This window comes from Ceratina calcarata, unplaced genomic scaffold (assembly GCF_001652005.2).
Source record: "Ceratina calcarata isolate Rehan_Ccalc_2016 unplaced genomic scaffold, ASM165200v1 scaffold93, whole genome shotgun sequence".
NCBI lineage: Eukaryota > Metazoa > Arthropoda > Insecta > Hymenoptera > Apidae > Ceratina > Ceratina calcarata.
The window spans coordinates 512,561-525,478 of NW_017180684.1; the positions used below are offsets into that span (position 1 = coordinate 512,561).

Here is a 12,918-nt window from a genome sequence, read left to right on the forward strand (position 1 = left end):
GGCCAGCCGTTTACCCCGTCGTAGACCTGTTTCCCTAAATCCATATCCCTACGCTCGTCGCTCGTTGTCAAGATATAGAACAACGTTCGATCGCGTTTTTTACGGTGAAAGGAGGATGCTACCGTTTAGTGGAAAATACGTAAAGCTCTCCAAACCGTTCTGGATCTTTCAGCAAACGACTGGATATCGTGAGAGCGCGTGAGTAAGTAGAGGAGCGTTTTTTTTAGCCAGACCTCCGCCAATCAGATGGCTACGCATCATTCTAGTGTTTCTACTTGTTCCGCAAGCTCTTCGGGCAGTCAAGTCCCAGCGTGACTGCGGTAGCTACCGGCGATTATTTAATCAACTTCGCTCGCGCCGTCGCTACCAAGCGTCGCTTCTAATCACGCTCTATTTTGGGTGTACTCGCGTAACCGTTCGCGGGGAAATATGCCGATGAACGAGCTACGAATTTAGTGGATAAACGGCACGGTATGCGGGTGGAAATGCAGCCTGAGCTTTCAACGGAAAAGCACGAAGCTCGCCGAACGGGATTCGAGGCCGAGACCGAGTCGCCCTTTAGACGAAGCGCGGAGTGACCAATCGAGCGGTTCGGGTCGACAGGGCTGTTCAGGGACGATAAACGAGTGCTCTTTATCCGTGGTGTACGCCGTAATTATTCGTCGATCAAATTGGTGAGGCGAGGATCGTCGCGGTGACGAGGTGCGTGGTCCACGGTAACGTTTTAGTGACACGAACGGGGTGGGGGAAAAAGGAACTCGAAGGGTAGAAATCCGAGAGAAGAAAGAGGAGCTTAATGGCTCTCAGGAGATCGGGGATACAAGGACTGGCCTTGTATTCGCGAACGGGCCGTTTTTTAATAAACAACTTCGTCGCCGCTGGTACGCTTGTCTTGCATCCGCCTCCCGTCCCCGAGCAGATTCTGTTGCTGCAGCCGTCATCGGTTCTACTTCCGTTTCCGTCTCTGTTATGTGTGAACGCGAAGGGAGCCGAGTGTTTATAACTGCACGGTGCTGGTGGCGGTGACAAAGGGAAAGGACAAAAGGAAGAAGAGAGGAGAGAGAGAGAGAGAAAAAAGGGGGAGAAATTTGGAAACGAGATAAAGCGAGGAACAGAGGAAAGATACACGTATATACGTACTACGTGCACACGCGTATAGAACAGAGTGTGCGTGAAAGAGCGAGAGGGAGAGAAGAGAGAGCCGAGGAGGCTCGCGTTGGTCGAGATATTTGAAGCGGTGCGCCACACATTTCTACGGAAGATCGTATTCAGCGCGCGATATTTGTGAAATCATTTTTCCGTGTTTTGATACACATCGCACATACACTTATGTATACGCATATCGAATCTCACGGTGATTGCCTCCGATCGAAGAAATACTTCTCGTCGGTCACGAGAGTTCGACCCGGGGTTACGCGTTCTACAATTGACTAGAGTAGTTTTTACTCTGATTCAGGATAACCTGGTCGCACGCTACCGAGTTGTCAGCTCGTCGACAGGCGTGATAGCCCGTCGACAGGCTTCTCGTACGTTTGCTGTCCTATCGTCGGTGGTTCGCGAATCCGTTGTGTCGTGATAACTTCGCGATCCGCGATGTTCACGGGGACAGTGAAGATCGAGATATGCCAGGCGGCAGGGCTGAGGGCAACGGACAAGCAACGTAAATTCTGGCAAGATGAACCGATACTCGACCCGTACGTCCAGCTGGACGTCGACGAGAATCACCTCGACCGGTCGTCGACCAAACCGAAAACGTTCGACCCGGTGTGGAACGAATGTTTCATCCACGAGGTTCAAGACGCGGTCATGCTAGGATTCACTGTCTTCCACGACGCCGCGCTGCCGCCGGATTATTTCGTCGCCAATTGCAGCATACCTTTCGAGGAACTTATCAGCAGGAACGACAAGCCTGCGGATCTCTGGGTTGGTTCCGAAACCCCGTTGCTGCCTCCTTGCACATCCTCTTATTTATCTTCGTTAAGTTTGTCAAAACGAAGTTACGCGCTTTTATTTTCTCACCTTTCACCCGTACCATGCTTATTTTAACACCTGACTCGCATTTTTGTAATATTATGTTCCTTACTAAAACCGTCAAATAAAGAAATCGCTTTATTTGCTCTGATTTTCAATTTCTGCGCTTACGTTTGTATTTATGTACCTTCAATACCCTCGTTTCCTATTTTCTGTAATTTTATGTTTCTCACTAAAACCGTAAAATAAAGTGACTTATTTAATTCAATTTTCAATCTCTTACTCATTTATGTACATTACGTTTAATCCTCTATTCCCATTTTTGACTATTTTTTATTAAGACTCGAAGACTGACTTCTACCTGCCACGTTGTTGTCTTGTACAGTAGAACAGCACTGAGTAATCTGTGTGTACATTTTTTTATGACATTAGAAGATGATTCAAGGTAGACTGATAAGATTATACATATAAATAGTAATTGAGTCAATGAAAGATAGGTGACAGAAGTTTCAAGCGTTTGAAGGCGTTCACTAGTTGAAAATCTGGTCTCTTTAAAATGCCAAGAAACCGCTACAGAAATGTAATATTCTTTAGATAAAATAGTACTTTTAAACTTCACTCACGACCATACATCCTGCGTACGAGATTCATTGCGCTTAGAATTATTTTGAGTTATTTTGTGAAATGAAATTGATTTTAGGTTGATCTTGAGCCGCAGGGAAAGTTAAGGGTCAGGATAGACTTGAAGTGGAACGAGCAAGGCAATGGAACAGGTAATAATTGGATGAGGCACAAGTATGTTATACTGTCACGATAAAATTTTAGATCAACGAGCAAGCTGTTCTACAGGTGATGGAGAAGGAATCAGAGATGGTGGAAGCATTACCTCTGGAAAGGAGCCCAGAAGGGAATTCAAAGAGAGGCAGGGCTTCAACAGGAGGAGAGGTGCTATGCGACGTAAGGTCCATCAAGCGAACGGTCACAAGTTCATGGCAACCTTCTTGAGACAACCAACTTTCTGCTCTCACTGCCGCGAATTTATATGGTAGGCATCAACCGAGAACCGTAGCAATGACATTAATTGCTTGGTACCTAATTCACGAGCATACTCTAACACGAAACATTTACTAATTTCAACCATTTCACGGTACGAAGTATCTGATACTGTGTACTCAGTTAATTTGGTGTGCATGTTTTAAAAGACTACTAGATCACGTTTCGGTGCACACCAAATTATAATACCAGGTTTTTGGGTATTTTCAAATGGCATGTTTGGGTTCGTTTTTTTTTACTACATATTACGATATTGCTAAGAATATGCATAGGCTTTCGAAATACTACCTCTGAAATATTTCTCCTTATACACTTTTTTAATGTCCAAATCGATGTTCTTCAATGTAGGAACTTGCAGACAATGTATTGTGTCTGGAGGAGGGAAGGAAATTATAACTAGTTAGGCGTGCTAAAAATTATCGTTTTCTAACAATTTTTTTCTTACACTCAACTCGACTGAGAAACAGGATGCATGCATTGGTTTTGCGAGTATACTACGTGTACCCTTTGATTAAAACTTAACACATTCCTCTCATTCGCGTGTTTAACAGTATTTATAAAGAAAAGTAGTGTCGAATTATTAAAAATAAATAGAACTGGTGGAGTAGTCTTTGGAGGGTTTGCATAATCATCTAATTACGGTCTACAGTCCAAGAAAGCAAACGTATGTGTTTTACGAGGGCATAGAAAGAGATGATGTGATGTGTTTTGTCTGTTGTATTTCAGGGGCTTGGGCAAGCAGGGCTATCAGTGTCAAGGTGAGAAGACACATACACGTTATTAACAAATATTATAATTATATACTTGCTTGCTCTATCTTTGTGTGAACATAAGTTTATTTAGGTGTGTGTATGTGTACTTAGTCCACTTTGTAAGGAATCAATGCATTTAGGAGGCAGTGAAACTTTCATACGATTCGATTTAGAATCCGAGGTGTATCGAGTGTCCGATTTAGCCCATGCTCTACGCTTTCTTTAACGAGACTCGATAACGATTAATGGTTTATACAGTAACACATATATCGAATTCGTATTGCTAATTATAACGTCGACTCGAATTTAAAGTCGTGTTAAATCGGGGAAATATCTCATTGCATGTCTTCAAACATAATGAGTAACAGATCATTGATCCGATCTTCATGGCTTCGTTATCTATCGCATCCTCAGAGTCTACGTTCTCGTCTTCCGTGTTCTAGCTTATATTGGTTCTACAGCAAGACTGTCACAACATCCACCAAATTTTCTTTATGCTTGTCATTTCAAATCGCTGCGTCTAATCACGCATGCAGCCGGCTTACGATCATGCTACGCTGAATGTGATTCACGTTAAAGAAACGAAAACATTCAATCAGCTTTCGTTGTGTTTCAGTTTGTACCTGCGTAGTTCACAAGAGATGTCACAAACTGGTTATCACAAAATGTCCAGGCATGAGAGACGAGGTAAGAGAGCGATCTACTACGTATTTCTGATTCTGTCTAAGTGTCACATCTTTGAACTGTTTTAACGAACGTCTCTTTTTCAGTCAAGTCAAGATACAGAAAGTCCACGCTTCAGTATAGATATGCCACATCGTTTCGTTGTTCATAATTACAAGCGATTCACATTTTGCGACCATTGCGGATCGCTCTTGTACGGTTTATTTAGACAAGGCTTACAGTGCGAAGGTAAATCTGTATAACGATCCGACCGACGTTCGGCGTCCAGCCGCGGGGATATGTAATGGCTAAATTGAATTTTGTTTGCGCAGTTTGTAACATAAATGTTCACAAGAGGTGCCAGAAGAACGTGGCGAACAACTGTGGTATTAATACTAAAGCTATGGGCGAGATCCTGAGTGCAATGAATATATCGCCGGACAAACAGACAAAGACTCCAAAGATTAATTATAGAACAACCACTTGTCAGTCTGGTCAGACGCCCACGACGGGAACCGTCACGGATACGTTACCAACGGATAATGCGCAACCGGTCCGCTCCGAGGAGCCGTCCGCTATCGCTACGGAAAACGCGGTACCTGCTAATGAGAACGAGGTTCGGAGACTCGGTATCGAGGACTTTAATTTCATCAAAGTCCTCGGCAAGGGAAGCTTCGGAAAAGTGATGCTGGTCGAACGAAAAAGCAATCCGGACGAGGTTTACGCCGTGAAGATATTAAGGAAGGACGTAATCATACAAGACGACGACGTGGACTGCACGATGACAGAAAAGAGGATCTTAACACTAGCGGCGAAGCATCCCTTCCTCACAGCCATACACAGTTGCTTCCAAACGAACGACCGATTGTTTTTCGTTATGGAATACGTGAACGGAGGTAAGGAGTAATTTTATAAATATAAACGGTAAGAATCGTTTATAAACGGTAAGAAAGTTCATCGGTTTTCGTGGTTAAATAGATATCTCGTTCTTCTCTTTCAGGTGATCTGATGTTTCATATCCAAAGAGCACGGAAGTTCGACGAGGCGAGGGCGCGATTCTACGCGGCGGAGGTGACGCTCGCGTTACAATTTCTGCACAAGCACGAGATCATCTACCGGGATCTCAAGTTGGACAATATAATACTCGACTCGGAAGGTCACTGTAAATTGGCGGATTTCGGGATGTGCAAGGAGGGCATCAACGAGAAAACGACCACCGCTACGTTCTGCGGCACGCCCGATTACATAGCGCCTGAGATTCTGCAAGAATTGCCGTATGGCGCGAGCGTGGACTGGTGGGCGTTGGGCGTTTTAATGTACGAGATGATGGCCGGTCAGCCGCCGTTCGAAGCTGACAACGAAGACGATCTGTTCGAATCGATCTTACGAGAAAACGTACTGTACCCGATTTGGATCTCCAAGGAGGCCGAGTCTATTTTGAGAGGGTTCATGACTAAAAATCCTGCCAAGAGATTAGGCTGCGTCGCGGCCAACGGCGGCGAGAACGCCATAAAGGTGCATCCGTTTTTCCAAGACATCGACTGGGAAGCACTAGAGGCGCGTAAAGTGAAACCACCGATCAGACCGAAAACGGTAAGTGTTCCACATAATTCGATGAAACCAAATTTTATCATCGGACTCAATTTGTCACATTCGATGTTTAGAAAAGCAAAAAGGACGTGATGAACTTCGACGCGGAATTCACGAAAGAAGATCCGGTGTTAACGCCCGAAAATCCGGACGAAGTGAGCTACATAAACCAAGAAGAGTTCCAGGGCTTCTCGTTCGTCAACAAAGACTTCAACCCTGCTAGGTTCGGAGCGCAATAAGGGAAACGTAAGAAACGAGCTAGTAAACGGGAAATTCAATGTTTAATATCATCTTAAACGCTTGTTGCTTGGGAAATTGGCGAGCTATGCCAATCTGCAAAAAAAGCTGAACACATCGGCGTGTCGACGCTGCTCGGGGTCTCCTTTGTATCTTATCTCCGTCTCGGGGGTAATTCTACGTGTCATTGGAAGCAACGTTCAAGCTACTAAAAAATACGCGACGGACGGTCGTCCGGAAATTGATTGATTCGCCAGAAGTATAATTTTCGCGGAAAAATTGATCGATGAAGAGAAAACGCGTATTTAATTCGGCATAAACGGAAGCGCGTACGACGGCAAGCGTCTTAAGAGGCTGAGCCAACGTTTTCCTTTGTTCTCGTCAAACAAGTCGAGGTCCGATCGACAGATTTAATTGACGATGAGTAAGATTACTTAAATAGTACTCGGGGATGGGTACCGGTTAAGAAAATTAGTACAAAACGAGCAAAGAAAGTAATTTTCGACGGCATGACGGTGAAGGTCGCTGGGCGATCTATCAATTTTCCAATGATATCGAATCAACGAGAGCTTTTCAATAACTTCTCTTGATCGTATGTATTCCTTTTCTTCTCGGGCCGTTTTTTAGAGAATACTCTCGATGTAAAAAGTGTTTTATACCAGTGATGATAAAAGTACTAGCACAGGGGCAATCTTGGGTCTGATTAAACACGTTAACGTTATTCATTTTTTCATCTAGGCTCAGCCCCGGAACGTGAACAATTCCGGAGTACAGGCTCGCGGTTGAATCGTAATTAAAAGACTTTTGGCACTTATCACGCACCATTTTCTTTAGCACTTACTTAGTACTTACACGTTTATGTTGCAACGTACAAGAATTATTTGTTATTACCGGCAACGAAACGGATGATTTAAAAGAAGTAAATCGAGTCTTAAGTCTTAACATAGTGCATCTGAAACCACTAGTGATCAAGACTGACATGAAACGCCGGGGTTAAGTTATAAGTAACGCACCAGACGCGATTAACAATGTCGAGTCTGTATACGAGGAATAGAGACGAAAGAGAATAAGTGCGTAGCCGTCTGACGAAACAAGATCTCGAAACGGCCTGAAATTTTCGTCGAGCTTTACCCAAAGGAGCAGCTCGAGGCTGTTCAGAATTAATATAAATCGAAGAAACGACAAAAAAACAGAGAAAATATACAGAAGAGTATATAAGAGAATTACCGATTTAGATCGAGCAGGTTACGATCTGACCATGATGTTTACGTAATATTAAATTTTAAACGATAACGCGGTCTCCGCTGGTGGAGACCCGTTTAAGTTAATAGATCTTCAAGATAAAATATATATATATATATACATATATATATATATACATATATGTGTGTGTGTACACGTATAAGTTTAACTTATTTTAAATTGCAATTGACAAACGAGGCTCGCGATCAGGAACGCCGAAGATTGAAACGCCAAAGCTCCTTCAATTGAACGTGACTCTCCGGTGTTCCTGCGTGCGTCGAACCTTTTACCAAACACGAACACACACATTACACTGAAGCGTGCGTGTTGAAACGCACAGATAACAATGAGCATACCCCCCAAAAGAGTACTAAAAACTAGATCGACTTAGCAGTCGATTGACGCAAATTTAAAAATACGTACGTGTTGTCTCTAGTTAGGTGTCTTTAAAAGCTTGAAGCGTACTTAAATTAGAGGAAAAGCTGAAAGCTCTTTAGCGTTAAGCGAGAAGAATAAACTTCCGATTAGAACGAACAAAAAAATTCTCTGTAATATCTTAAGCAGCGTTCCGTGTCGTCTAGTTTATACCGAGGATTTCGTAATTTAGATCGAAATATGGAAATGAAAATCTTACTTCGAATTTTCGGTGTAAACTTCACCAGTTATCGTCGATAGCGTTCAAGATTTAATTGGTGACGAGTTATCGATAGCTTAACGATTAGTCAGTAATAATACGTTCTAGCGAGTAATGAAATTGACAAAGGAGAAAGTTGAAAAAAAAAGAGGCACCGAAAAATATCTTGCTGCGTCTGCTTCGCGACGGAAACGCCGTTGCAAAAATCAGACGCGGCGTCGGTGTCGTGATTCATAGTCGTCGTGTCATACTCATACATTTATATGTCCGTAGACTTTAGACTCATCGAAGAAAAGTCGAGAGAAAACAAGAAAAAAAGAGAATTCACATACCTTCGAATCTGGATGCCGCGTCGAATCCAACTGTCGAAACGATGCTCCGTGCCACGGCATGTCTCGTGTCATCGTCGCATTTACTCTGTAATCATAATGTGCAAGGAGAATTAGTATACTGTGTATGAGCACCATGCCGATTACTCGTAAACGGCGCCGTAATCTTTCTCAAAATTCGTCGACGCCTGGGGCGACGACGATTATTACCGTACGAGCGTAGCTGATCGTATCTTTTTACAGCTTTTGCTTACATAGCAATAATTACCGATCAGCGATTATAGCATCTTATCGATGTGTCCAAGAGTCAAGAGTTCTCCGTGTACTAAAATTCTGAGTGCTCTGTATCTTTGTTCGGTTCAAGCGCACTAAATTTCACTTTTCACCATTCAGAATTCGATCATTTTTATCGTTCAGTACCGATTCGCGAGAGAGATTAAGGAGGAAATGTGAAGAGGATCGACGCGTTCGCGTCTGTGCGCTTATCGTAAATCTAGTCAGGACGAGAATGTGTAACGAAATACCGGGTCTTGGCTCGACGTGACGATGTTATGTTCTGAATTGACAAGGATGGCCGACTTAGTCCGGCCTACGCTTTAACGAAAAGACGGTTCCGTGCGTTATTTGAACACAAAATTATGTAGCAACACGTGTTACACGCTACACCGTTTGCAACTTCTAAAATTTTGAAGGGGCTAACTTCAGGCTCTCGTTAGCGACCACCTAGCGCAGGCGCATGGACGGATCTCACGTATGCACATGCATTGCTCGTTGTTTACCACTAATTGCAAGCTAAAGCTAAGGGCTATGTGTATGTGCCGGTCCATTTACACGCGGCCAAAATAAAATGAGTTAGATGCGACTGCATAAACGTCAGCCGCTTATACCGCATTTACGTGCGATCTGAAAAGAAATCCCTTCAAAATTTTAGGAGATCATTGTACTTATCGTTACGTCTAAAATGATCGCGTAACAATGATTGTTCAAAGAGGAAGGGTTGAATATTTTATGTATTACAGCGTAAGGCGATTTTCGATTTTTTATTCTAATCTTTCTCAATCTTCCGATGCTTCTTGAATAATTTATGGCTATTTATCTCGTTCGGTTGTACTCGTTTTTTGTCAGATCGATTCTCGATGCACGTTGGAATTGTTTGATAAACAGAGAACGCAACGATTGCCGTCCTAAACACATCGATATGCTGATCGGTTATCCAAAGGTTTCTTTCGGCTTCGCGGCTACGTAGAAAGTAAAGCGCATAAAAATCGTGCCGGTCAGTAATTCTGATCCGTCGAGATTCAAGCAAAAAATAATATTTGTTGTAATTGAGTATTCAGAGTTTAAATTGCATCACGCTTTGCCGAGAGCAAGGAACGAGAATCAAAATCGTTATACAGAACTATGGTTTATTATCCATATTGTTGCAACGATCATCGAGAGCTGACAAATATGGAACTTTCTTCTCAGTTGTATATTACGTTGTGTATTTCAAAAAAACTTATAACGTTCCGTTATATTGTTTCACAGTATTTATATACGATGAAATTATTATTTTTAATTTCGTACAAGCATCGTCGACGTATGCGCCGCGTTAGTAAATTGAATGTTAAGATTGCTAGTTTAGCGAAATATGTATATATTTTTTTAGTTTCTCGTTAAGCGTATCGTGTTTCTTTTTCAGACATTTTTTTTTTTTATTCATACTTAATTACGTCTTTTTGTATTTACGCAGCAATGGAGTTGAATCTTTTTTTCTACTTAATTTGTACATTCTGCGCACGTTACCGATTTCGTGCTCGGTGTAGTTCGTATTTTTTTATCGTGATAAAGGTACAAAGTCAGGTATCTTTGCAGATTGAAGAGTTGAATGAGATTTGCGTCAGAAATTCTATGTTTAAGGATTAATTTCTCTTATAAATTGAGTGGAAACGAGCTTATGTTACGTTTAACATAAATTGTTGTTCGATGTTTCAATTCAGTTTCTTTCGATTCTCGAGAAGATTATCGCCAACAGTTCTGCAGGGAAATGAGGGTAAAACTAAGGGGATGGAAGAGAAAGCGAATAGTGTTCCCATTAAAAGGATCCAACTTAATTTACGTGAGATTTTAGTAATCGCTAGTCAATCGTGTTAATAGGGAAGGAGAACAATTCTCTCGTTACCGTCGGATACGTTCCTTCTGTTTTTTTGTTCTTTTATGACACCCGGTTTCGGTTCTACGCTGGTCGTGTGATACGTTCCGTTAAAAGAGCGAGAGTCGTTCGCAATGCAAGGTAACAAGTAGCAAGAATCCGTACATATTTCTTGTCTATATTTTTGTTTCGTTCCACCGAGAACGTGTGGAAAAAATTAATGTACGTAAATAGAGAGTATAACGCTATATATATATACAATGTTATAAATATATATATATATATTAAATTATATATGATAAAAAAGAAATGAAATATTATTGCAATATAGAGTTTTAAGTAGAATCACACATGTCTACAAACCGTGGTACTTTCCGTTTTTAGAGTATAATTATTTATAAAAGAAAAATGATATGTGTATATGTATATATACACACGCGGATATATATATAAGTATGCAAATTATATATATGAAGAACTAAAAAAATAGGAATGTATATATTTATAAATATATATTAGTTGAACGAATAGATATATTATATATATATAAATACGATGATATATTTATAAATATATATACGTATTATAAATACGAAGTAACATTTTAGAGCTATGTCGCATATTTTATATTTATTCAGACCTGTGTTAAAATCCGTCATTTTTCTTTCCGTTTCAACGATCTTGGTTTGCTTCACGACGACCTTTCAGCAGAATTGCGCGAAACGGCGAAGAGATCTTACATAAGAGAACATAAAACAAAAGGGACCAACGTCGCTGAAAACGAACGAACATATAGTGGATTTTATCCTGGGTCTGAAAGATATAATACTGGGCAGACGTACAAAAAACAAATCAGTTAAAAAGAGAAGAAGAGAGCGTTAGAAGAAAGACGATACCAGGAAATAGAACTACGTGGACGATGCAAAGTGTCGGGGAAAGTTATTCTAATGGAAGGGAAAGGGCAACATGCTTTGGGGAAGCCTTCGTTCAGAAGCAAGCTGCTACGGGAAGATCCTCTTCTGTGTGTGTTTAAGCAATCGCCATATCTGTCGATCACAATGATGTAACTTTATATCGGCAACACTACGTCTATTAATAATAATAGAATTGTAAAATTGTGTGAATATAACGTACAATAGTTTAGGAACGCGATGTAGAAAACTTATGCGAGACGAAGATCCAGATCACCAGGCCGCCAGCAATCGCTGGTAGAATTTCACCTAGATTGAGTGCCATTAGCTCTATGATCGAATATCGCTTGGGCAAATTTTGTTTTGAATGCGTAAGCGTAAGCGTTCTGTAAATCGTGCGTCCGACGATGGAAGTCTTTAATTTCGACAGAATGAGAGAACGGTTTCTGTGTTTCAATCACTGAATGGTTAATTAAACAAAACGCGGGGGCCCCTTTTTAGCTGAACTGGTCGACTCGCAGTGGCACAAAAGGTCCGTTAGCACAAACGAACAAGCGAACCAGTCGAGGGCTGGAAACTGATTTCCGTGTACTCTTTCTTCAAAAATGCGTGCACACAAAACACGTACATGCGTACATACACACGCACACACACATACACACATGTAAAATCGAGAGTTTTATTCTCCGACGAAAGCAACCGTCCGTACAATCGAAAAGAGAGAGAGAGAGAGAGAGAGAGAGAGATGTGAAAATGAAACAACGGGACATGAAGAATTTCATTCGCGCGTTGTGGGAGCGATCGCTGTGTTATAATTAATTGTATTTAAAGGAGGCGTTGTTGAATTTTCATAGCGTGCGTGTATCTCTATTTGTATATGTATATGTTAGCGTATCGTTGTCGTTATCGTAGAATCTTTGCGAGACCGTTTTTCGTTACCCCGTGTACCGCTATATCTCGTAGTATGTATTTCCTTCTTGCGATTTTCACGAGCCGGCGCTTGCAATTACAATTTTCACCCACTTCGTGTCTCTTCGTAAACGTGCTTCTTTCTTTATCTTTTTTTCCCGAAAGATTTTGTTCGGCTCTCTTCGGAACCGTATTTCTAAAGATAAGCGTGCGTGCTTATATGTATATGTATGTAATATAAATTGCAATGCTGCGCGTTCAGAGTTCGGAGTAACCGCCTCGTATTGTAATTGCACGTTGCAATGACACCGCGCGAGGGGGAACACGATGCACGCTACCTGTTCGAACGTACAATTAGAGAAGGAACGTTTATTTTTTTATATGCACCCCACATGCTGGCCGAACGTATCGTGTCTCAGTTTTTACAGAGAGTTTCTCACGGGATATTCTTTCGGTTTAAGAAAAAGAACCACCAAGGCTTAACGATGATGCACGA

General features: G+C 41.7%; 1 protein-coding gene across 2 annotated transcripts; it reads left to right on the forward strand.

Moving 5' to 3' along the window:
- The first annotated feature begins 304 nt into the window (after window positions 1–304).
- On the forward strand, window positions 305–11,062 carry Pkc98E (Protein kinase C). 2 transcript variants are annotated; one of them, XM_018035862.2, is made up of 9 exons: window positions 305–1,923; window positions 2,672–2,744; window positions 2,797–3,016; window positions 3,751–3,782; window positions 4,393–4,463; window positions 4,547–4,688; window positions 4,772–5,335; window positions 5,440–6,032; window positions 6,104–11,062. In XM_018035862.2, the coding sequence occupies exons 1-9, from the start codon at window positions 1,594–1,596 to the stop codon at window positions 6,266–6,268; spliced, it is 2,190 nt and encodes a 729-aa protein (XP_017891351.1). In that variant the 5' UTR covers window positions 305–1,593; the 3' UTR covers window positions 6,269–11,062. The 2 variants fall into 2 exon arrangements, with proteins under 2 accessions (XP_017891351.1, XP_017891352.1); XM_018035863.2 differs by having other exon boundaries at window positions 306–1,923; window positions 2,821–3,016.
- The last annotated feature ends 1,856 nt before the right edge of the window (window positions 11,063–12,918 follow it).